Source organism: Cyprinodon tularosa, unplaced genomic scaffold, assembly GCF_016077235.1.
Source record: "Cyprinodon tularosa strain WSP-4 unplaced genomic scaffold, ASM1607723v1 ctg197, whole genome shotgun sequence".
NCBI lineage: Eukaryota > Metazoa > Chordata > Actinopteri > Cyprinodontiformes > Cyprinodontidae > Cyprinodon > Cyprinodon tularosa.
In genome coordinates, this window is record NW_024038720.1 from 4215641 (window position 1) to 4241238 (window position 25598).

At 37.0% G+C, this 25598-nt stretch overlaps 1 protein-coding gene across 2 annotated transcripts; it reads right to left on the bottom strand.

Moving 5' to 3' along the window:
• Nucleotides 1-1242: 1242 nt before the first annotated feature.
• On the bottom strand, nucleotides 1243-24700 carry LOC119782676 (transmembrane protein 255B). Of its 2 annotated transcripts, none has more exons than XM_038283736.1 (9): nucleotides 24404-24700; nucleotides 22469-22611; nucleotides 22316-22378; nucleotides 9956-10045; nucleotides 9118-9198; nucleotides 7498-7583; nucleotides 5229-5388; nucleotides 4121-4264; nucleotides 1243-3900 (listed from the first exon to the last, which is right to left on the bottom strand). In XM_038283736.1, the coding sequence occupies exons 1-9, from the start codon at nucleotides 24465-24467 to the stop codon at nucleotides 3670-3672; spliced, it is 1062 nt and encodes a 353-aa protein (XP_038139664.1). In that variant the 5' UTR covers nucleotides 24468-24700; the 3' UTR covers nucleotides 1243-3669. The 2 variants fall into 2 exon arrangements, with proteins under 2 accessions (XP_038139664.1, XP_038139663.1); XM_038283735.1 differs by having other exon boundaries at nucleotides 4121-4267.
• Nucleotides 24701-25598: the final 898 nt, after the last annotated feature.

Sequence of the window (25598 nt, forward strand, 5' to 3'; positions counted from 1 at the left end):
ATAAGTCAAGTGCAGTAAATTATGCATCTCAATATAATAATCTAAAACTACTTCTAACAAAGCCTGTACCTTTACAGAGTACTTCTTTAAACTGTTTTTTTTTTTTTACTGTGTAATACAATTCAGTTTTGCTTTTGCAGTGATTCCTGAAATCAATATTGGTTATTCTTCCTCCATTTACATAATAAAAAGGACAAAGATTCCTATTGGCTGTATAATCTTCTTTGTAGATACTATAATCCCCACCTAAAGGGTGAGATGCTTCCCCAATAATGCACCAGTGATCTGAAGGATCTGCTAAACAAGAAAAAAATTGCCTTAATGAAGAAAGAAAGGGAATTATTGAGGAGTATATAGAAGCAACTTAGGATCAAGATAAGAGAAAGCAAGGAGGCATATAGAAGGAAGCTGGAAAGCAAGCTCCTGGAGAACAACATCAGGTGTTTGTTCAGGGATGAAGGAAATCCAGACAGATGGAAGTATGGAAAGACCTAATGAACTGAACATGTTTAATAATTGCTTCAGGTACAAGCTCAGCATCGTTCTCTCCTACCCTTAGTCAAACAGACACCCTGCCTCCTTTGGCCCTAAGCCTCAGCTTCAGCAGCTCTGTAGGATTCTACAGCACCTCTTTACTCTTCAGGCTGACCCAGAAGATGATTACTAGGAAGTGGAAGAAGTCCCGCCCTGTTCCAGCTACAAAGAAAACTCAGCTAAATGTCCTCAGTGACTATAATCATGTTACCTTGGATCCCATGTCATGAAGGTTGTAGAGAGACTTCTGTTATTTCCCCTCAAACAAGCAGCTATCAGGACCCCCTGCAGTTTGCTTATTGCTGTGGAGCTGATGATGCCATCATACACCTGCTCCAACAAACCCACTGTCATTAAGAAGAGGCAGACATCACCGAGAGGATCACACTCTTAGATTACTGCAGATTGGTTGCTCTTTATATATATATAAATCTAAACCAGTTGGATCAAGATAATGAATTAAGTTATATTTTTCTTTAAGACAGGAAATTATGAGAACGAGTCAAGTTCTTATGGGTTAATTGGAAGTAAACATTAAACGTCAGAAACTTTTTTATTCAAAGTATGCTTACTGTTGTGGCCCTTAAAAAGCATTAATGAACAAGTAGCAGAACCACAGGAGTAAATATCTAAAGTCCTGTTTTCAGGATAAGAAAAGATTAAGTCAGCCTGGGGAAAAGAAACAACCTGTAACAGAATGAGTTGCAGAACCACATTTTATTTCTTTTTACTTAAATTCTCTTCCAAAACCAAAACAGAAACTTATACAGAAAAAAAAAAAACATTTCTGGGAAATCCACATATTTTAGCAAAGACAGTAAATGAGACTGATAATCCTAGTGCCCATTTCAGGGACATCCCCACATATTACACTATATTCACTGCCTCATACATAAACGTTGCATTATTCTCATCTGTCCCAGAAAACAATAAAATATGTTTATTTTCCAAAATTTAGAATCTGATATCTTTTTTAAAAGCCCTTACTGCACATGTATAGGTTCAACAATACATTTGTATTAATTTTATAGCAGCAGAATGAGAATCCCATCTGTTTACACACATCAATAATACATACAGTGTTGACTATTAAGTGCACATTGAATATTAAACACAAACATAAACAGGAGCAACATGAACATTACTTAATCTCCATTTCACATTTTGAGAAAGCCCTTTTAATTTGAATATAGACAATCTATAGAGTGCCTTGTGAGAGAATTTGGCCCCCTTGAACTTTGTCCTTTTGCCACATTTCAGGCTTCAAACATAAAGATATGAAATTTAAATTTTTTTGTGAAGAATCAACAGCTAGTGGGACACAATCATTAGGTGGAAGGAAATTTATTGGATATTTTACACTGAAAAATTGGGTTGCAAGTCGCTACAAGCTGCAAGTCGCCTGGGGTATGTCTCTATCAGTTTTGCACTTTGAGTGACTGTCATTTTTACTCATTCTTCCTTGCAAAACACCTTAAGCTCAGTGAGGTTAGATGGAGAGCGTTTTTTCCCCCCCACAGATTATTGATTAAATTCAGGTCTGGACTTTGACTTGGCCATTCTAACACCTGATATGTTTATTTGTGAATCGTTCCAATCCACTGTAGATTTTGCTTCATCTTTGCCTTGTTGGAAGATAAATCTCTGTCCCAGTCCCAGGTCTTTTGCAGACTCCAGCAGGTTTTCTTCCAAAATGGTCCTGTATTTGGCTCCATCTATTTTCCCATCAATTACACCCATCTCCCCTGTCTTTGCATAAAAAAAAGCAGGCCCAAAGCATGATGCTGCCACCACCAAGTTTGACAGTGGGGATGGTGTGTTCAGAGTGATGAGCTGTGTTGCTTTTATGCCAAACATAACAATTTTAGTTTAATCTGACCAGATCTCCTTCTTCCACATTTTTGCTGTCTCCCAGGTGTCCTGTGGCAAACTTTAAACAAGACTTTTTATGGACATCTTTAAGAAATGGCTTTCTTTCATAAAGACTAGATTTGTGCAGCATTTGTGCAACATGATTGTTGTCGTACAGACAGAGTGTCCCGCCTCAGCTGAAGATCATCCTCAGTGATCACGAGCAATTCAAAATTTACAGGTCTTCATAAATTTGCAATCCTTCTATTTCAATATTACAGTGCTCCTTAGGTTTTTTAAAGCTTGGGAAATCATTTTGTATCGAAATCCAGCTTTAAACTTTTCCACGATAGTATCTTGTCCTGAGCTGATGTGTTTCTTGTTTTTCACAATGCTCTCTATGCTTTTAGCAGAACTATGAGATTATCGCAGAGCAGGTGCATTTATACAGAGACTTGATTACACACAGGTGGATTCTATTTATCCTCATCAGTCATATAGGTCAACAATGGATCATTCAGAGATCCTCACTGAACTTCTGGAGGGATTATGCTGCACTGAAGGTAAAGGGGCAGATTCATTTTGCACGCCCCACTCTTCAGTTCTTTATTTGTTAAAACGTTTTTAAATATAATAAATTGTGTTCCATTTCATGATAATGTCCCACTTAATGTTGATTCTTCACACGAAGTTACAATTCTATATATTTATGTTTGAAGCTTGAAATGTGCCAAAAGTTTTAAAAGTTCAAGGAGGTCAATGCTCTCACAAGGCCCTAAGCGAGATGGATCAGATCAGTCTGTTCTTCTATTATGCAGTAAATTCACAGGATCTATCAACAAGAACAATACTCTAAACTTTAAAAGTTGGACACTTGTGAAAAAATGTCTACTGTGAGCCTCTCTTTGAGGACTATGCATAATCTCTTTATTTAGGAGGTGCTACTCCAAGAGTGATTATTCCTCTCTTATATCAAGGAGCCAAATCAATCTTATTTAGATGTTGCCTTTATGAAAGACCAATTATAATCTAATGCTACAAAAACACGACTAAGCAGATTACCTCAAATGACAGCATATTATAGGATGTAATCTGCTAATCTGTCTGTGTCTGAGATCAGTTAAAATAAATAAGACGGGTGCAAACAGAACTCAGATGTAGTTTGTGAGTTTCCTTTCTACAAACTCAGCCTACAAAGTGTCTTCTGCTACATTCAGCCTAAGCCGGATAGAGACGTCCTTCTCCAACTCTTCCTCATCCACCTCTCTGTGTGTTCTCCAGGGCTCAGCAGGCATACGGTGGAGGCTTCTCAAAGGGGCTGTAGGAGGATCCGTACAGGGCGGGAGCATTGGGAGTCAGCATGTAGCCTCCAGGGTCCTGGTTGGCTCCCTGAGGCTGTGGCTGAGTGGGAGCCTGGGTGGGCGGCTGGCTCTGGCTCTCCTCAGAGGGGCAGACTCCAGAGCCTCCTTCAGGGATCATCTGGGGAGTAGCAGGTGTCTGATAGCTGCTGGCATGCTGTGCAGTGGGGGGGTTAACAGTTAAATCCCCATTATTATCTTTAAGTGAAATTATTTTCATATATATTTGATCTTAATGGCCAAAGATTTGATCAGATTAAAGTTTTATCAAAATATTTCACGTAAAAGCATTAAAAAAAAAACTTTCTGCTACACATGGGGGGATTTCAAATGACAGAGGAGCATCGAATTGTTTCCTAGCAGTTATGCTTTGGTACCTGCATAGGTATGGGATAGTTAGGGTAGGCGGGCAGAGCCTGTCCTGAGGGACAGAAGCCTGAATAGGACAGCATGTGCTGGGTCGGGTTGTACAGGATGTGGGGTGGTGGTGCAGGGCTCCGAGCAACCTGAGGGGAGGGCTTCTGCTGCAGGAAAAAAAAAATAATATTAATCTCATTAAACTGGAACATCGCAATATTCACAAAATGGCAGTACTACTGACACTTGACTGCAGTATAATTTTATATACTGTAGCCTATATATGTGTATGTCTGTATATATATATATATATATATATATATATATATATATATATATATATATACATTATGTATATATTTTTATCCAATTGCTTCACTTTTTCCAACTAAAATTCTGAAATAAATAGCCTTTTTCAATGATTTCCAACTCTACAATCTCATTAGTCCTAAACTAATGAGACAGATCGTCACATGAAGCTTTTTTTGTGATGTTTTGCTTCCAGTAAGTCAGACTTATGTGAAATATTCAGAAGCACATCATCAGTTTTCTATTCTTTCATAAAGCCTTTTTTTCTGTGGAAATTGACTGCTTATCTGAAGTTGTCTAATCTGACTGCTTTCAGTACTCCCAGTTACCAGGAAGCCTATGATCCATCAATCATTTAGGAGTAAAAACTGAGTCCAAACACAGCGGTGAATTCAGCAGAGAATAAAAAACAAACATTTCAATGGTGAAAACATGGCTTTCATACTGTTGCTATGTGTTGATAATTTTGGCACTTAACAGAAACTTTAGTAAAAGCACTTCCAAAACCTTAACTTTTACACTTGAAAAGAACTAATGGTTAAATTGGGCTTTATATCAGGCAGTTCAGAAATGGGCGAGCTTGTTTAAATAGTATATTAGTCATGCACCGATCATATATCGTAATGAAACAGATGTCTGGAAGTCTGCAGACAGTAAAAGATACACCATCATATAAAAGTCCAACATCTGCGACAGCCCACATGCAATATTTTATTTCACTCAGGACTAAAACTACTTTTTATTTTTTGAATTTCTTAGTTTTTTCCCCCTTAGTCAGTTTTTTGTTGCTGTTGTAAGTCTTCTGGGACTTCGTCTCACCATATCCTTGTACGCTCCGAGGATGGCGGCGTTAATGATGCCCAGGAACAAGGCGACCACGTTCAGCACCACTGAGGCCCACAGCAGCCGGTGCAGGTGGATCACATCCCAGCAGCTGCTGACCCCCGTGAACTCGTAGTAATGGGTGTGGTAGTCTGTGCTGGAACAGGAAAGAGGGCAGCTGTGACTTTTACTGTTTTAAATGTGGCCATACTGAACTGCAGACAAATTAATCTGGCAAGATGAGCATATCTGTAATCACCAACAAGCTTTTTTCAGTTCAATTCAGTTTATTTCTATAGTGCCAATTCATAACACATTTAGTCTCAAGGCACTTCAATTCAACCAGATCATACAGTCAAATGTATTTAAAGTTTTCTATCTAAGAAAACCAGTTGATTGCATTGACTAATTGACTCGACGGCAATCACACTAAGCATGCTTGTAGTGACAATGGAGAGGAAAAATTCCCTTTTAAAAGGAAGAAACCTCTGGCAGAACCAGGCTCAGTGTGCGCGGCCATCTGCCGAGGCCGACTGGGGCTCAAGGAGACCGAAGCAGCAACTGTAAAAGGCGGCCCTGTCCAGGAAACACACAGCCAGGCAAACGAGCTCCGAGCCAGCTCCCATGTCAGAGGATGAAGAGAGCACATCCAGCCAGTCTCAGTCAGAGAAACAGGACTACACTGAAAAACAGGCCGATCTCCTCATCTATAAACAAAGGTGTTAATGGCAGCAGCACAGCTGATATTTCTCTCCATGATGCTGTCACAGCCAAACAGGAACAGGGGAGGCAAAGCTAGGAAGCTCAGGAAGTCATCAAACTGTAGTTAAATGCCTTCAGCTGATCCAAAATTCTGCAGCCAGAGTTCCTATGAAAATTAAAAAGACAGATATATCTCTTCTGTCCTAGCTTCTCCTAATTGGCTTCCTGTTAAGTCGCTCTAAATCGGCAGGTTTTCTAGTGGTTCCTAGAATTTCTAAAAGTAGAATGGGAGGCAGATCTTTTAGTTATCAGGCTCCTCTCCTGTGGAACCAACTACCAGTTAGGGTCAGTCTAATTTTAAGTGTAGACTTTCCTTTTTGATAAAGCTTATAGTTAGAGTGACTCAGGTTTTCCTGAGCTATCTCTATAGTTATGCTGCTATAGGCTTAGACTTCTGAAGGACATAGGGACAGCTTTTTCATCATTCTGCCTTATTCAATTCAACTTAATCATATTAATATTTAGAATCCTACTGACACAACAGATTTTATTGTCGACCACATATATGTTGCTTGAACCCTTAACCTCTCATTAAACCTTTATTATTGTCATGATCTTGGCACCATAAGCTGGGTTTTACCCCTTTATTTCTTATCTGCTTTCTTCCGCCCTACGCTCATTATCTCTCATCAGATTCACCTGTTCCTGCTCCTATTTATATCACCGGTTCCCAGCCATTGGTGCCAGATTATTTGAGCTTCTAGCGAGACTAATTCTAGCGTTTCTGTATGTGTTTAGTTCTGCTTGATCCTGACCTGTTTCTACAGAGGATTTCTGAGTTAGGCTGCCCCTGTTCTGCTCTGTTTTTGCCTGTTCTGTGTTTTCCAGACTGTTTTCTGGATTCCACCTGTTGCCGATCTTGGACCGATCTTCTGACCACTGCTTGGATTTGCCCTTGTTTCCTCTGCGTGTTTTGGCTGCCTGCTGGTCGCTGCTCCTCTTCTGTTCTGGACCTCTGATATGGCTCCATTTCAAGATGTGGATTTCCACTCCTATGGTCTTCACCCCTTCTCCTGGGCTAGGACTGAACTTTGCCAGCAGCGTTGCCCGTGAGCCCGCCTCAGCTGACGAGCAGCCGCACGCAGTTTTTAATTAACGCCTTATAAGTTATCACTGTCTGTCTGGTCTGAATTTTTTTATTTTTTTTGTAAGAGAGGAAATGGTTGATAAACAAAACTGATCATTTTTATTTGGCATAAAGTATTTAGGTCTCTACAAAAAGGTCTGGGATTCCCTGGGGATCTCTAAATTGTGAAAAATCATGGATGTGCTTGGGATGCATTCGAGTGAGCTATGATAACCAAGTAGCATTTCACCATTTCCCTCTCTAGGACCCTAAAGGATAATTTTTATTTAGTCTCTTTCTCATGCCCCTCCACTGGCTGTGCCCCATTAAAGGGGGGGGCCACTTCTTCAACATTAAAACCGCCTCTAGTCTCAGTCAGACACTCCTAATGTAAGATTTAAAATTGCAAAGTGCTTAGTTAAAGTCTGATTATCTTACCTCTCACAGTTGTAAAGGTAGCAGCAGTAGCAGGTGTTGCTCCTAAGTTTCATCTTGCAGGCTTTGTTAAATGAACGGCACGTCACCTGCAGTGAGGTCAACAGGGTAAAAAGGGTTTGAGTTTGAATAAATAGAAATATGTAAATGCCATGTGGGTAAATCCTTCTCTCAAAACAGGAAACCTCTTGAAAGTTTTCAAGGAGAGTGGAAAATATAGGAGCATATTGACATTTTAAGGTTGAGAAACTACAACTGGAGACTTACAACTACCATTGATTATGGGTAAAATCTTGGTGTCATGTTGGACTCAGACCTGAACCTTCAAAGGCACATAAAGGCAGTTACTAAGTCAGCCTTTTATCACCTAAAGAACATTCCAAGGATTAAAGGACTAATGTCAAAGCAGGATCTAGAAAAGAATAATTAATGCATTTATCAACCTCCCAGACCACTCAGGTCATCTAGTTCAAGCCTACTCCGTTTACCCAGAACTAGATCCAAACATGAAGAAGCAGCATTTAGTTCCTATGCTCCACTTATGGAACAAACTCCCAGAAGACTTTAAAAGTGCTGAAAGCATGAGTTCTATTTAGTCAAAGTTAAAAACCCATTTGTTTAGAGCTGCCTTTGACTCTTAAAGTTAAACTGTTAACTAGTGTATTATTAGTTTGAGGTCGTGCTCCAACTGTTTTGTTTCACTAACATGTTTTTATTTTAATTTTTTGCTTTTATTTTTCTTTCTTTTTTTAAATTCAGGTAAAGCACTTTGAATTGTCCTTGTAATGAATTGTACTATACAGAGGTGTCAAGTTAGAAAGTACAAATACTTGCTTTCCTTACCTAAGAGGAAATCTTGGCTATCTATACTTTACTGGAGTAATTATTTTTAGACAACTTTTTACTTCTCCTTTCATTGTTTTTCTATTATCTCTTCTTTCTACTCCTTACATTTAAAAAATAGACTTGTTAGTTTTGTTTCTTTTAAGTTCACTTTCATAATGGCCTGTTAGTATCTGAGAAAATGAAATCCATCAAAATGATTAGTTTCATCCAGACAATTTATTTGTGGTTGGACTCGGTACTGCACCAAAGTAAACAGCTATTCAAGATTATGTAAAGTTAAATTTGACAGAGTTATTATTAGTTATAAAAAGGTTATCATCCAGAATTGTAGTAAAAGGTTCCTTTAATACAGTTGCGCATCTGTCCTTAACAATTTTTGATGCATTACTAAACATTTAAATAGCTTTAAAAAATTTACTTTTACTTCACTAACAATTTTAAGTTAATAATCTAACTTCTAAAAATGTGTTTTTAAACAGTAGGATTTAAACTTTTACTTGACTAATAAAGATCAATACCTCTGACACCTCTGCTATACAAATAAACTTGCCTTGCTTCAAAGTGGCAGGATTTTCTCTGTGTAGTAACGCATTTAAGCCACTAGATGTCACCGTATGCTTCAAAAATGTTCAACGCAGCAACAAAAAGGATTGGGGCTTTAAGAGTTATCTTTTTGTATATATATATATATATATATATATATATATATATATATATATATATATATATATTTTTTTTATAAAAGTCCATATGCATGGATAAATTAAAGCAATAAACCTCAGTATAGTAGTTATCGTAGGCGTATCCCGATCCACTGCTGTAATAGTCACACATGTCCTCCTGCAATGGCCTTATGTCCTGAAACAGTGAAAAGAGTTTAAGAAATTAAATTTAAGTGTGAAACACATCATGCAAAATCATAACATTTTCTCTTCTTATTATATTTAGAGAAACATTTTTTCATCACCGTGGGTCTGAGTTGCATCTCTGAGTCTGAGTGTCACTGAAGCTGCAAAGGTTTACAGCATACATCTGCTTATTTCCCTGCACTGGACTGCAAAAAGCTACCCCATTATTCTTCACTGCATTTTATGCTTCACCAAAGCTAATAAAATTCATTTTAATTTCCAAGCCCTGAATGTGCAATAGATAGGACTTTTACTGCATGAGAACCAAATGCATAAATCTGACGAGACCATACAATATAGGTGATCAATATCAGGAGCTCAGTGCAGCTTTTAGAATATCATTAGGAGCAGGAGTCTATGTTCTCCAAAGGGAAAATGGTAATGAGCTTATGTCATGTAATGTGCGTAATGCACATATAATCATTTAGTATGTGTATTTAAAACATCCTTTCCTGATACCTGTAATTTATAAAAAAAAATTGTTTGGCATCTCTTTTTTTATTTTTTTGATACTTTAATTTGATTAAAAGCTTTAGGAGCCTCTCTACAGGGCGACCTGAGATCAGGACATCTGATATGGTCTTCTCCTGACCTGATCAGTGTGTCTGTGTGAAGCTTGAACACTAGGGGGGGTTTGTTTTACACAAAATAAAGGTTAGAATCCTTTGGATTTATGTCTTTTCAAGAAAAATCAGGGCAATACTTACAATGAACTCTGAAGCAATGATCCCATCCACAATGGCACAGAAGAAAGAAGCAATGACACCGATACTGATGAAGACGATTGCAGCTACGAGCTTAAAGAAAGCAGGAGGAAAGAGAAATAAGCAATATGAAAAACTGTTTAAAAGAAAGTACCCTGTAAGCATCTCAAACTTGTTATGTTGTGTTCTCTGTCCTGATTGCCAGAACCTATGGTTTAGTAGTATTATTTGCAAAGGTAGGGTTGTACATTCATCAATTTTGCGAATGATTCTAGAACTTAAATGAACAAATAACAAAAAATGGCTATGTTTAAATAAATATTTAACTTCTGTTTACAATTTCGAGGTTTCTTTTAGTTGAGTTTGCATTTATTTTCAGTTTAGTTATCACTCAGTGCCTGGAATCTCACTCTAACACCAACATACACAATCATAAAGGTAATCTTCACATGCCGGGTGGTGTTCTCCCTGATTGGCTGTCTGGGCTGCGGGATGATAAAGGAAATGTATGGCTGCTTCCTCTGCCAAACACATTGGAGCGTTGTGGCTGATTTACAGGCTGGCTCCAGGTGCAGCGCAGAGGGACGGCCTTTTGGTGGCCTTGAGGTCAATCTCATTCCCTCTGTCTGCCGCATACACAAATCCACAGTGTTCTCAGTTCCTGATCACTGATCAATAACCTTTGACTTTAGCTTTTTTCCTTTCTTTTTTCTAAACATGTGATCTAACTCACATATCCACCCAGGTCTTTTACACTGTAGGGTTTCATCATGTAAATTTAAACTCTCCGTCTGGAAGACACAGCTGTCAGTTCACAAATGTCTGCTCATAAAATTTACTAATCAGCATCAGCTAAAGACATTCAGATGGCCCCACAGCACCAAGGCTTCACTGCAGAAACTTTTTTCTTTTTTTAAACGTTGGCACGACTTTGTAATTTGCTAGATGTGTAACCCAAGATTCTAATTTTATTTAGATTATTGGACCCGTTTGATTGCTTTAAAGATGAACAACACAGATATTCAAACCTTAAATGAAAACATTTTATTTATTCATCTTCATAAACTTATCTTTGATTTATTCATCAAAGATTAGTTAAAAGTTTATGAATACATTTTTTTAATGAGTGCAAGAAAAATAACTTTTTATTTTCTGAATGCAGGGAAAAAAACACGCATTATTAAAAAAAATCTAAATTGTTATAATGTAAATTTATCTTTACACCTTTTAGTACGTTGACGTTTGACACTTCAAAATGTCAAAAGTTGGACTTTATGAGTTTCTGAAACAATCAGCCAGCTCTATACACCATTAGCCAGATCTATATTGGTGCAGATGGAAAGAGAAAAGGGCTGTTTGGGAATAAACATGGATTTTTCTCATTGCAAAGAATGCACGAACTGTTCAGGGAGAGACCGGGACCCTGGCAGGTTCGTGTGATCGTAAATGGAGGAGGTGGGCCTTAATTGGAAAAATTTAGACAGTTTTAAGATCCATCTAATCTTCAAGCAGAGTTTAAGTTCCTTGGTTTCTTACATAGAAATAATAATGAAATTTTTCAAAAGCAAAATTTTCCCTTTACAAGTTAAATAAAATAATGTTAACAACTTTAAGAGTGAGATGCTGGATACAAACAATTAAAATGAGCTTCCTACATAGAGTGAGTCACACGTAGAGATAGAGTTAGATTAGAAATCAACTGGTACAGGGTTTTTTAAAGGCCACCCCCCACCTCTGATCTTTTTAACCATTAAAAAAAAGTTAATTATGTACAGCAATAAATTAAACTAAAACTCATTATACCTTTAGAGTATTTCTCTCAAGTTTAACTGTACATTTTACTGTGTAATATAGTCCAATTCTTGAAATCAACATTATTTTTCTTCCTCCATTTATGTAATAAAAATGACAATGATTCCTATTGAGCTCCAACCAAAGAGTGAGATGCTTCCGCAATAATAAATCCTGGATCACCAGTGATCTGAAGGATCTCCTAAACAAGAAAAAAAAAGCCTTAATGAAGAGAGACAGGGAATTATTGAGGAGTATGTAGAAGCAACTTAGGGTTAAGATAAGAGAAAGCAAGGAGGCATATAGGAAGAAGCCGGAAAGCACCCTGCTTCCTTTGGCCTGAAGCCTCAGCTTCAGCAGCTCCCTGCGATTCTACAGCACAGGACCACAGTTCCAGTGATGTAGAAGACCTTCTGCCTTGTTCCAGTACCAAAGATAACTCAGCTAACATTCCTCAGTGACAATAGACCTGTTGCTCTGACATCACACATCATAAAGGCTGCAGAGACACTTTTGTTGGTTCAGCTCAGTAAAGGAACACGCAGCTATCAGGACCTCCTGCATTTTGCTTATTGCAGAGGATCATCATCTTGGATTATTTCAATGCATTTAATACGATTCAGCCTGACTTTCTTTATGAGAAACTTCAGAAGACTAAGATGGAGGTATCAACAATAGCCTGGATCAAAGATTAAAACAGCCCAGTTTGAGGCTGAAGGGTTTGCTGTGTAATCAACTAGTCAGCGGCACAGAATCGCCACAAGTGGTGGTTCTGTCTCTATTCCTTTTTACTCTGTACATCTCTGACTTTCAGTATGAGAAAGATTCCTTTCATCTGCAGAAATACTTATATGACTCTGCAGTTATTGGGTGCATCAAAGATGGGAAAGAAGCTGAGTACAGAGAGCTGGTGAACTGATTCATGGCATGGTGTGGTAACAGTCATCTGATCACAAATGTGAACAAAACAAGGGAGCTGATTGTATATGTCAAAACAAACTGAAACAACTGTATATGTTATTACTGTATAGTAAATGGGTGTAGCGGTAATGTATGCACTTTGCTAATACTAATACAAAAAAAGTTAATATCAGCAAAGGATTTCAGCTGGTTAATGTATTGGTCTGAAGAGGAGCCAGTCAGCCAAGGTGTTTTGGCTGTTTTTTTGTTTTATTTTTAACTTAAATTTTTGTCACATCACCAATGACATGACAGTTTGAGGGGATGTCAACTATCCTTAAGTCGGCATCAGTATCTACTTTCTTTCTTTAAATTTCAAAATGATTAAGAAGTTTAGATCAAACTAGTTATGATTGCCCTGGAAATCAATTTACCCCCCAAAATCTGCTTTAATCAATTTAATGTAAACCAATTTTTTTGGAAAATAATATGTAGTCATTCTGAAAAAGGTCATCTGGAGCTACACATTTTATATGTTCGACCTTTCATCAGGCTCCACGTCTTTGCTCTCACTGACATTTGCTGACGGATATACAAACCTGTTATTTACTACTGAACAAAAGATATAAAAGTATAAAGCTCCAAATTAAATTCAGCATAATATTTGTGTCTTAGTTTGTATCACGTATAGACAATTGTGCTCCATAGTGGTTCAAATATTTTCAATCAAACTGATTCAGAAGACAATGAGCAGGAAATCTGAAAGGCATAATTTCATCAAGTCTTTGAAATGCATTTTCCTCAGAGAAGTGAATAAAGAACCAAGCTGAGGAAGCAATCTCTTTCTGGCTGGCTTTATCTGCCACTGGTCCAGACTCTCCACTTCATTAGCGGTTCTAATGACTCCACTTTTATGGGCTGCAAGTGGGAGATGAAGCCAGCAGCTGAGACAATAGAGCCTGACAACTGCATTACTTCAGATTACCCCAGCTACAGCTGCCAGCACATAAAACATCTTTGCAGATCAAACCCCCAAACCTCCAGTAGAACTGAATAATCATATTCTGTATAAGTACATTGTAGATGGTTAATCTACTCTTAAAAGTTCACTCTTTTTTATTTCAAAGTGATTTTTCAATCTGCATTATAAAAAAATGAGTATAATCCCTCCTCATTGCTTTCTTTTTTGGGGGCTTTTTTCAATGCTTGCATATTTAAGATAATCAAACTAATTCTAATATCAGCTTGATATTCATGAAAAAAATCTGTTTTAATCATTTGGAAGGATGATTTTATTTAATAAGTAATCTAAACCTCCCTGCGATGGACTGGCGACCTGTCCAGGGTGTACCCTGCCTCTCGCCCGTAGACAGATGGAGATAGGCACCAGCACCCCTCGCGCCCCACTTGGGATTAAGCGTGTCAGAAAATGGATGGATCGAAGTAATCTAAGCCAACATGACCCCATTAGAGCATATGATGCCCCCCCCCATTCCTAATAATTGGTTGTAGCTTTGGTCAACCTGCCATCAAACAGCTGTAATTACCCTTAATCGCTCTGCTACCTGCTGTAGTTGAGAAAGTCAGCACAACTTTCTGTTAAACAAGTTTAGATTTATTCAAAACAAAAGGTCAGGAAGGATCCATTAAATGCAATCCAACAGCATCTTAGTTGGTTTAAGTCTGGACTTTAAGACGATCCCCTTAGTTAGGGAGGCTTGTTGATGGGTTTTTCTTCGCTGTGCCGTTATATAAGCTAAGCGTGCTTGAACTTGGAACCTCAAAATGATGATGATGAAGATGATGATTTGATTTTCTCTCAGTGTTTTCTGATAGAGAAAATAGTTAAATTAATTGGTCACCCAGGCCCCGAAGCATCAGAATAGCCCCAGATCATTACACTACTACCTCCATGCATTCTGATTTAATGGGTTGGCAGACGGTACAACATATGGGGAAGAAACACACTTTAGAGTCCGCGAAAGATTGTTTACAACTCATTGCTTATTAATACATCCATACATACCAGAATCATGTTGTTTTTTTAAGCAGTCCGAAATTACGAGCAGTTGATTCATCACTTACAGTACATAATCCATTTCGATGAAATCAAGATTAGTTTTCAACAGAATGGTTGACATTTTCTGACCAGTCTCATCCATTTTATTTTATTTTCCACCTTCAAAGCATTTGGATTAAACTGTGATCAGTAAGAAGCCTATAGCTGTTAGTAACAAGGGCAGAGATGCTCCATGCTACGCATCAATAGCAAAAGTAATCTTTAATATATATTTTCCCTGTATTCTGTATGTGTTTGCATTCACTGGAGTTGGTCTTATTTTATTTCTTAAAGCATTTATACTTTCTTCTCATGCTAATTAACTGTGGTTGGGACACAGTTTATATGCCCAAATCTCACCATCAGCCTTTTAAACTATATAAAAATACATTCTGTGATGTGAAGCCTCAACAGAAAACAAGGGACCACATTTTAAACGCAGAAAAATAAAATCTTTGATACAATTTTAAAGGGGGAACATTAATAACAAATAGATAAAGACACAGGGAGGAATTTTATGGCCCCTGTAAAGATAACTATCAGGTTATGTAACGGAATTCGATGACCGCTGCAAGGTCTTCCTCCACTGATTGGTGGGCTATCATCCAATTGTGACCACAGCTTGGTTGGTCGGTAATAAGAAGTGATTGGGCCATGGCCTGTTGGGTAAAATACAGCCGCTTTAAAGGTTCGACTCTTTGAACTGCAAGGTGACCAAGAGGACTGCAATGTGGCAGATAATGGCAGTAACTGAAGAGGATGCTGCAGTAGGAGAGAACATGAGGTACGTGAAGCGTTTCGTCATAAAGAAATCTGACAGAGCATCAGGGCAGTGAAGCCTGTTATCAATGTGGCTCTGAAGACCAAACACAAAGATCATTTTTCACCTTCATATTCATATTACTGGAGAGGTTACGAGCTGCTAAAACTCCTATAACATTTTCCAAAATCAAAGTACAGGGAAGAGGTGCTGGGGTGAGTGGGTGGATGTCTCTGGTGCGGAGAGAGGGATTGGATATAAATCCCTTTATTGTCCCACAATGGGGAAATTCGTTCTCTGCATTTTGACCCATCCCCTTGGGGAGCGGCGGGTTGCCATTGTGTGGCGCCCGGGGAGGACTATGAGGTCCAGGGTATTGTTCAGGAACCCAGAGTGGAGGCTCCCCTCCAAGGGGATTTATGGCATGAGTATAAACTGTCCCTATGGGTCACTATTTATGCAGGTATGAATGTTTGTATGGATGCTAAAGTTGGGGTATCTAAACCTACAGATCTATAATGCATTATTGAAATATTATTGCATTATGTAAAATAGCGTGAGATCTTTCTCGTCACAGTTGAATTTGTACACAGATTTTTCGTTTTTCTTCACATTAAACTTTAAGATCAGGAATCTGTCATGATTTTGGCGCTGATGGCTGACTTGATTGCCAGCCATCATTTCCTTCACCTGTTTAGCTCTGCCTAAACATGTGGCTATTTAAGCTCCCTGTTTCCCAGCCATCAGTGTCATATTGATCTTTAGCCTTTGGTTAAGAGAGTTTTCTAGTGCTACTTTAGTGTTCTGATTGTCTGATTCTGATCCTTTGAGCCTGCCAGCCCCTGACTGATTAGTTTGCATACCTGTCTTTGGACTTCTGTTGGATTATTCTGTAGTTTGAACCTGGATATGCCTCTTGGCTTTGCCCTGTGGATTATCCTGTCTGTCTTCATCAGCTCTGATCCGATCTCCTGTCGGTTCTGTAGCCTTCCATGTCTGGAACTTTCTGGCAGCGTCCGCTGCTACTGTTAAGTCGACTGGGTGGAATCATCTTCGTTTGTTTGTGCACGGACTGAACTGTCAAACCCGGTTAGTGACTTACGCGTTCATAATCATCCTCCATCAGATTATCACAGTCACTAACCTGTGTTTCTCTCTAATGGACGTTCCTGCTTCAGATGCCATAGCCGCAGCAGATTGGCCTTTGTTTCAATATTCAATAAACTTTTTTAAGTGTTCCACTTTCTGTCTTGCCTGAATACTGGGCCCTACTTTCTGAGTCATTACAGAATCTGGGTAATTGTAAAAGGTAAGAAATTAATTTTGGAGAAGGGGTTGGACTGGTCTCGTTTTACTTCCTCCTATCTTTTCATGATAACAAGGTACATTTGTTATGTTCATTATGTTTTTGCGGACATATGTAAGTACAGAGTTTAATTTTTGCAATTTTTTTTTTAGGATATAAAAGGTTCCTAAAAGGGTATGATGTATTTCGAATGATTTAACAAAATGAAATTAGAATTTTTACATGAACAGCAGAGTATATACAAGAAATGGAGACTGTAAAGCTAAACATTTGAGACGGTTCCTGTAAAACCGACCCAAGTCCAGGGAGTTTGTTCCTGTCCAAGATATGAATCCAATTCCATGCCTTTAAAACACCAAAATATTGATTCCTCTTAAAATTATTACTTAAAAAACTTTCATGTTCAACAAGCTAATGTAAAACTAACATTCTCACGATTTACTAAATTGCATTTTTCCTTAATATGTACACATCTATCTAGTCAATTTATCAAACTATCTTTAGTGATAAATAAAATTATCAGGAAGAAAAGGTAAACTCTAACAGACAATTTATTGATAATTTTCAATAAAGATATACATTGGATATGGTCATTTGTCAAAAACTCCAGTTGAAATGAAAAAATATTGTGACATGAAATTTATTTTTTGGAATCACTGTATTTTTACTCTGACCAATAACATTAAAACACTGTGGAAACAAACTATAACTTTCTATGTAAAAAAATAAACCTTGTGAGGTACATGAATGAAGATAATTATTATCATCCTAACAAAAGGGATCTTGTAGTATGTTCTTCCTCAGCTATTTTGACATTTGAGGGAGATGAATAAAAGCATTAGAACCTTTACCTTATAGCATTAAAGTGCGACCAGGAAGAAATGTCCATAACTAATGTAGAATATCAACATGCTAGTTATTTTAAAGTTTAGCAAGTTTTTTTAACGAATGACCCAGATTATTCCTAACAGCAGCCAATAATTTTACTCAAGTATGATAAGTGATACTTAATAATAATGATGATTATAATAATAATCATAATAAAAATGTGACTAGTTACTACCAATCTATTGTTTTTTATTTGGTTTTATTTTTTCTATTAATTAATATTATTATATTTGTTTTATTCCTTTAAACTTCTATGTTGTTTTTATACAATTTTATTGTTAACTGATATGTACAGCACTTTATGGCAGCTGCTTTTGTTTTAAAGGGCATTATAAATAAAGTTGAATTGAGTTGAGTTGATTCTTTTACATATGTACTTCGCATTTTTCCAAGGGAGGAAGGAAATATGTATTTTGGCCCTTATAAAGTCATTACTGCTCTCCTTGTTTACATTTCAAAACATATCAACGCCAATGGCTGCTTTATGAGGTCAGAGAACGAAAAGAGTCCAATTCAGGAAGCGAGACCGGCCTTAGGGGCTCTCAGGTATCCGAAACATTGTGCTGCGGATAGTTGTTCCTTTTTTGCTGTGCGAACCGGCTCTCATGTTACAGCGATGCCATCAGATCTAAGAGAGAAGAATTAGACACCTGTGTGGGAGCGAACATCGTGCCTCAGAAGAGATACTGTAGACCAGTGTTAGCATGGCAGCAATCACACTATTAAAGTTTAAAGCACAGAAGTGGAGGAGTGATGCCAGAAAGGCGGCCAAGATGCTGCAGGTTGTTTTCTTTGTTCACACATCGTAACAACAAACAGACAACATTCAACCTGAAAGAGTCAGGACTTATTTCGCTGATTGAATATATAATTTAACTTTATCTTTGATAGCAATGCATCAGACAGAAGCTTCATTTCCCACTGTGTGAGAACGGCAACCAGACGAGTGTATATAAAGACGGTATTAGACACGGTACACTGTCTCACAAAGTAAGCTAACGTGATCTGAGAAGGGCACACAATACCACCGGCACTTCATGAAAAATTCACGACATCCAAACTCATGTATCACAGCCATGTTCAAAGGAACATCGAACACGCTATTATCATGCCAGGAGATTCTCTAATGAAACTTTTAATTAGCAGTTCAACTTCTCCAGACTGGGATTCATTTATAAGAAAATGACTTAAATGGGTTAAATGAATATTGCGATTAAAATAATTAATGTTGATCAGGTTTTTGTAGTCTTTTATGAAGGATATTCAAAATATGTACACAGAAATTGTGCAATATGGCTTTAGTTTACCTTTTTTTATCTCTGCAAAACACAAGGAAACATTTTAGTAATAGCAGTCTTAAAGTGAGAGTGTAAAAATACCACATGAAGCAATATTAACCTTATTTACAGAATGTTTTTACGAAAGACATTCCTCATTCTTAGTTTAGAGGCGATAATGAGTAATTGGGTAGGATAGGTGTATTTCAGAGTGAGGGTTACTTGGAAAAATTGACAAATTAATAAATGTAAAGCCATCAAAACACATTTAAGGTTTCTCTAACATTTTTCTTGTACCACAATATGTCCCAAACAATAAGGAAAATGACTGAAAATAAAATAAAATACTGCCTATCAGGTATTCGGTTATTGATCTGTTTTGAAGACGTAGCAATTAATATTTTAGAGTTAATTAAATTGATTTATGTGATGATAGCTCTTTTTTTTCTGTAAAAGGCAGACATTCAAAAGAAATGTAAATACTTTTCTCAAAAGGAAAAAAATGCAAGGACTGCTTTGAAGCCTAAAATAATCTTCACAGTCCGAGTTTATGAAGCCAATTTTTTTTTATTCAATTAAGATACAAAAGTTTTGATCAAAAGAGCTAGCTTGAGCTAAATTGATTTAATAATTTAATATGTGGATTACAATTATTTGGACAAATTAAACATCAATAAAAAGAGTTTCTACATCACTGTAAGCCCCTTTAGACACACTTGGTATCATGCTGAGTTTCAAGTGTTGTTAATGTGATACTGATCATTGAATGTCACATAACACCTTCTGTTTGCTTTCGGTCATGTAGCTGCATTGTGACTGGACCATTGTCACTAACTGGCTTATACTGGCTTTAGACTGATTCTGGGCCAGCTATGCTTTGTGTTCTTTTCTTTTCTGTAGTGTCGTTTGCTGACTTTACTTTTAAGAAGTTGTAAACAGGATTTTTTTTTTTTGTTATCTTATTTTACAAAGAGGCAGCAAATAGTTCTGTAAAAACACGTAGGAAAATGTGTAAGGGTCCGATTAATTGTTTGACATCTTGGTCATGTATAAATCAAAACAGACATATATATAGATAAAATAAAATTTTGGTAAAAAAACAATGCTAAACATCACCAAAACATACAATAAACAATGAAGCATGGTAGTGGCAGCATCATGCTTTGAATTAGTTTTTCTTCAGCTATTACTGCCTATGTCAAGCTGGTTGGAGTTTTGTTACCAGTGTATCTTAATACAAAACCTTAAAGCTTGCGCTGTAAAAATATTATGAAACAATCAACAAAGAATAGTCTTATCAGAGGAAAATCAAGTTCAGGAGGGAGTGAGCCCAATTTAAAGAAGGCTGTGTTTGTTGACAGTGAGCATTTTAGCGTGAACAGGATATATACCTATATTCTTTTTATTATCTTATTTTACAAAGAGGCAGTCTGGTGTTATTTCTGTTCTGGTTTAAAGTAAAGGTTCTCTGCTAGCAGCTGGCCAATACTAATGCAATTGTTTCTCTTGTCACTGAAGTCTGGAGAGAAATTTGGCCGACCACAAATCCACTCAGGTACGCTGACCTGAGCACAAGGACCATGAACTCATTACTCTTCCATCCTGTGATTTGATTTGCCTCTTTCTCACAACAGAGCATATTTCCCGCAAAACAGTTTAGCAAATTTTCAACATACGTAACTGTAATGTAATCCTATAATTTATGTTATATATGTCCTGTTTTCCGGGAACATGGTCTTGTTTTTAGATGATAAATCTTTCAAATTCACAGTAACTCACCTTGGTGCAAAACAAGGAAAGGGTGCCATGCAATGATATTATAACAGTAATGTTTTCAGCATTACAAAACATGATTTTGATTGACTACATACTTGAATCACAACACATTGCTGTTTTCTGTTTCATTTGCATGGAAGAGAGTACTGTAACCTCCTAACATGTTGCTTGAGAAACTTAATCAGAAATAAAATCGATCATAATAGTTTGTGTGGTTGATTGAGATAAAGAATATCTGTTGCACTGTGAAAAATCACTTTCCCCTTGGAAGATTTCTCTGTCTTTGCTTTTACGTCACATCTAATGTATCACCTAAATTATTACTGGAATGTAGTGTTTAAAAAATTATTTACTTTTAATTAAATAAAAAATATGTCCAGACCAACTTTGCTCTGTGTAAAGCAGTTTTTTTTTCTCTTTATCGGTTTTTCCTGCTAATAATCAGCTACTTCCTTAACAGTTCAATAAAAAAATAACTTTAAAAGAATCTGCCTGACAACATGAAGTAGAAGGAGATTCTAAAGGTTCTAAAGAAGAAAAATATAAATTTACCCTCTGGGTATGTAGCAACACAGTGATACAAAACAAACCGACTCCTATTTCTGAGTGGTTTAGAACGATTAAAATGCTGAACCTCTGCTGTATGCGAGGGTATTATCAGCGGTTAAAGTGATAAAAACATTTTCAAATAAAGTTACATTTTGTTTGTAATTCTGCTTCATGAAGACAAATGAAATCCTCATGTGAAAGTCAAGTTTATATTTACAGGTTCTGTCAAAAGGTGTTTGATGTGAAACATTTAGGAGGGAGAAAAAAAGCACAAAAAACACTATTCCAGAGCATTGTAAGGTAACATAGAATAACAGATGTTTCCAAAGTGAAAATACCAATTGAAGAATCAAATGAAACTGTGAAAAGACGGTTCCACTGTAGTAATAAAGCACTTGACATTGGAAAAATATATGCACATAAATTCTAAATCGCAGTGTATATGGTTAATGTTAAAAACAAAATACAACTAAGTCAATGTATTTTACCTCATTTCAAATTTAGACAATTTGCCAATGGAGTAAAATGATTTTATTTAAAAATACAATAAAAAAGAAAAGAAGAAACCCACACCTTTAACTATTTAGACAAGTGTATATTGTCTAAATATCTTAATCTTCAGTGTAATCTGATGTTACTTTGTAGATATCTGTACATACTTATGCTAATGTCTCTGTCTGTACTGGATGGCCTGCCAATCTAAGTATGTAGCCAGAAATTTTTTAATTTTCTGTTTGTTTTAGAATTTTTTTTATAACTGTTGTTGGCATTATACACTTTGCCCAGGGACAACAGTTGAACACCAGCTTCACAGCTAATACTGACACATTTACAGAAATGTTAATTAATATATACTGTTCCTGACAAATAAATGAATAGATAAAAATAAATAATAAAAAATGTATTTCAAGCTATAGTTGTTATATTAAGTATTGAGTTTAGGTTCAAAATGCATTTTTTTTTATTCAGAATCTAAAAGTTTAGCCTTAGATTGATTAAACTAGTAAATTTTTTACAGTGTTTCCTCAAACGAACATTCAAATGTAAAAAAACTCACCATTGGTCTGCGATTTTCCACCAGGTGAATGCCAACAATACCCAGAAATGCTCCAAAACTGAGCTAGAAGCAGAACAACAATAATTGTATTTACAATAAAAACTCCCAGTTGAAATCTAATTTCTAAGGATTGTGAAGGTACACATCACTCACTGTGATGCCAGGGTAATATCCAGACACAGCCACGTTGTCTGTGCGAGTAGCCGAGATGAGACCGATGGTCAGGACAACCAAAGCTAAAGCCAGCAGGGACACGGTCACCCACAGAGCTGTCTTCCCCCTGCGGATATATAGACCTGACAGGGAGGAAGAAACAGGAAAATAACAGCTGATATTTCTCCAGAACTGCAACATGTGGATTCTGACATTATGTATATACTGACAATATTTTGCACAAATCATAGAAAATACATAGGGCCGGATTTATCAAGATCCAATTTTGCGTGCAGTAATTTGCGCTCGCAAACTGGAATTTTGCGCGAGGGGTTGAACCATGGTTTGCGGGTGATTTAACAAGAGTGATTGCGTAACTGGTGGAAGGTGCAAAACTGTTGGAGACGCCCTATTTAAATGATGGTTTTGCGCGTTTTGTGGTTTGTGGCAAAGTAGTTTGTAGTCTGTACAAACTACTAGTGCATTAAGAAATTTAAATCTTACAGTGACCCCCAACAAAAAAAATAAAAAATTAAAAAAAAAAAAAAAAAAAAAAAATATATATATATATATATATATATATATATATATATATATATATATATATATAAATTGGCAACCTTTATTCCCTAAGGTGGTATGTGCTGCAGTAAAAAAAAAAAAAAACCCAGGTGTTTTGTATTGGCCTGTGACTGTGGATGAGATCCCCGCAGCATTTGGCACGTTGCTCCACAGGCTCAGGGGGAGAACCCCGACCCCGTCGGACAGCACTTCTGAAAAAAGGAGATTGGGAGATCCCAGCTCTCGCTGCAACCGTACGCTGGAATGACCCAAATGCAAAAAAGTGCAATGTTGCAAGGAATTTTGTGATATCTGGTATTGCGTGGGTCCTCCTTGTGGCTGGCTCCAAATCCATTCGGAGTTCCCCCAACAGCTCCAAAATGGCAATGCTGGATAAACGATATGTTTTGATGATCGTTTCCTCGTTCATTCCAAAAATATTTACACGGAGTGAAAAAATGCGTTCTCTGCATCTCCTTGCTTCATTTCGATGTCTCCTTGCGACAATAACCGCTGCCATGTGTGCGCAATTACGCATACAGACCATTTGCACCTTCTTTTGAAACGTGTTAAATATAGAGTCAGATAGCGTTAGCAAAATTGCTTTCAGGTTTGATAAATCTCTTTGCGAGTGCTAAATTAATATATTTACATGTTCTCCTCCCACAAGACGCACTTTTGCGTGTAAACGCCCCATATTGCATATTCATCGCAGAAAAAGTACTAAATGGATAAGAGGCGCTATTTAGCACATTTTAAAGACCAAATCCTTTTAGCACGCTGTTGATAGATCAGTTTGTACATTTTTTAGCGTGTACAGTGAAATAGCTCACGTTTTTATACACGCAAACCTTTGATAGATCCGGCCCATAATGTATTTCAGCTATTGATAAAGGATGAAAATGAATGCATTATACAAGTAAAACAGCCACTGTAGAAGTTTTAACATCTCTGCAATTAATATACCTGCTATTCTCTAACTGTAGAACCTGTTATGTGTGATTTTTTGCGCTTCATACAAGTTTGTTTTCATTTTTAATGCTGTCTGTATGTTGACTGTAAATTAAGTATTGAGCCATTTGTTTCCTTAGAAATTAGCCAAATAATTACGGATATTGAGTGCATGCAGACCAGAAGAATGTCTCTTTATAGTAGAAAGTCACTATATAAAGAGGGGCTCCTCCCAGGTATTTTTTATTTTTTTATGATTATGGGAATGAATCAGTTGAGCCTGAAAATTCACAGAGGAAAGTAAATTTTATTTATTTTTCTTATGCAAAAAGCAGTACTGTCCTAAAGTAGCACATGCTTGGCATGGTGAAAATGAAGGAACACATAAAGGATGCTTATCTTTCTAAGTGAAGAGGACTTTACCTGCAGCATCCAGAGTTTCTGTGGCTGTTTGTTGACTTGTCTGCTGTGGTTCAGGCTGCTGCATGTTGCCTCAGTCAGGATTAATAAGATCTGAAATAAAACCACAAACCAGGGGGGCTCCCTTTGTCCAGGTAGCTGACACTATTAAGCGTCAATCGGATGTCTTCATCTTTCACAGAGTAACATAAAGGGTTTCTTGTGTTTACAATCCACAGGTCTGGATGCTGATCAGAGGAGGATCCTTACAGCTGACTCTGGCTGAGGTCTGCAGGGTTCAACTTCACTTGTAGCCTGAGAGGAAGGGAGTCACAGAGTGAGGAGATGAACCAATCAGCTCCATGTGTTCCCAGTGGTGAATTATTCAAATATTTATGTTACATAAGTTTTACACAACTTCAAATTGATTGGTGTTAAAAATATTCATTTTTTGTTGGAAAAAATATACATTATATGGAAGCAAGGAAATAAAGGCTCTGTAAGTTTTTATTTTTATACATTGGGAATGAAGCAATTAAATATGAGTGCAGCACCCTCTACTGGAAGGTTTTTACTACAAATTGAATTTGATCAGTTACATGCAGTATTGTGTCATTGCTGAAGCTGTAATGGCAGATTTTTCTGCTCCCCAGACGTACAATCATCTTTCTTCATTTTGTCCTGCATGCTGTGTGTCAGTTTAGTTTATTATAGAGACTAACAAAATCATTCACATATGTGGACAACAAATTTGGTGTTAGACCAGTTTTTAATTTGATTCTACAAGGGCAAAGCGTCAACTTGCAAGGTCATTATAACGCCCCTCAGTGGTGTCAGAAGAGACAACAGATCCTAAAGTCCAGATGGAAAATCCTGGTGCAAACTTCTCTCAGGCAAAACATTGAAACCCATGAGTTTTCCTGTTCAGTTATCTATAAAATAGTTTAATGTTTGTTATAGTGCTTAACAAGACATAAACGTATGTCTATGTCAATCTCAATGTCAACTTTATTTCTATATCCCATTTAAAAACAGGTACATCTGCCCAAAATGCTGTACAACAAACATTATAAAGTCCAACAAATTAGTCCAACGATACAAAACGATTATTATTTACAGCCCTACTATCAACAAAAACTCTTAAAGATTGTTTTTCATACTAGAGTGATCACTAAAACTGGTTTGTTTTCTGGACTGAAATTGTCTAGAACTCAGCCTT

What these genes read in the sequence shown, in the direction of transcription:
- LOC119782676 (XM_038283735.1), bottom strand. Translation starts at nt 24,467, where the DNA reads ATGCAGCAGCCTGAACCACAGCAGACAAGTCAACAAACAGCCACAGAA. An exon ending in AGAAACTCTGGATGCTGCAG is followed by an intron (nt 22,612 to 24,403) that starts GTAAAGTCCTCT and finishes CCTCCCTGTCAG; the next exon opens with GTCTATATATCCGCAGGGGG. An exon ending in TACCTTTACAACTGTGAGAG is followed by an intron (nt 5,389 to 7,497) that starts GTAAGATAATCA and finishes TTCCTGTTCCAG; the next exon opens with CACAGACTACCACACCCATT.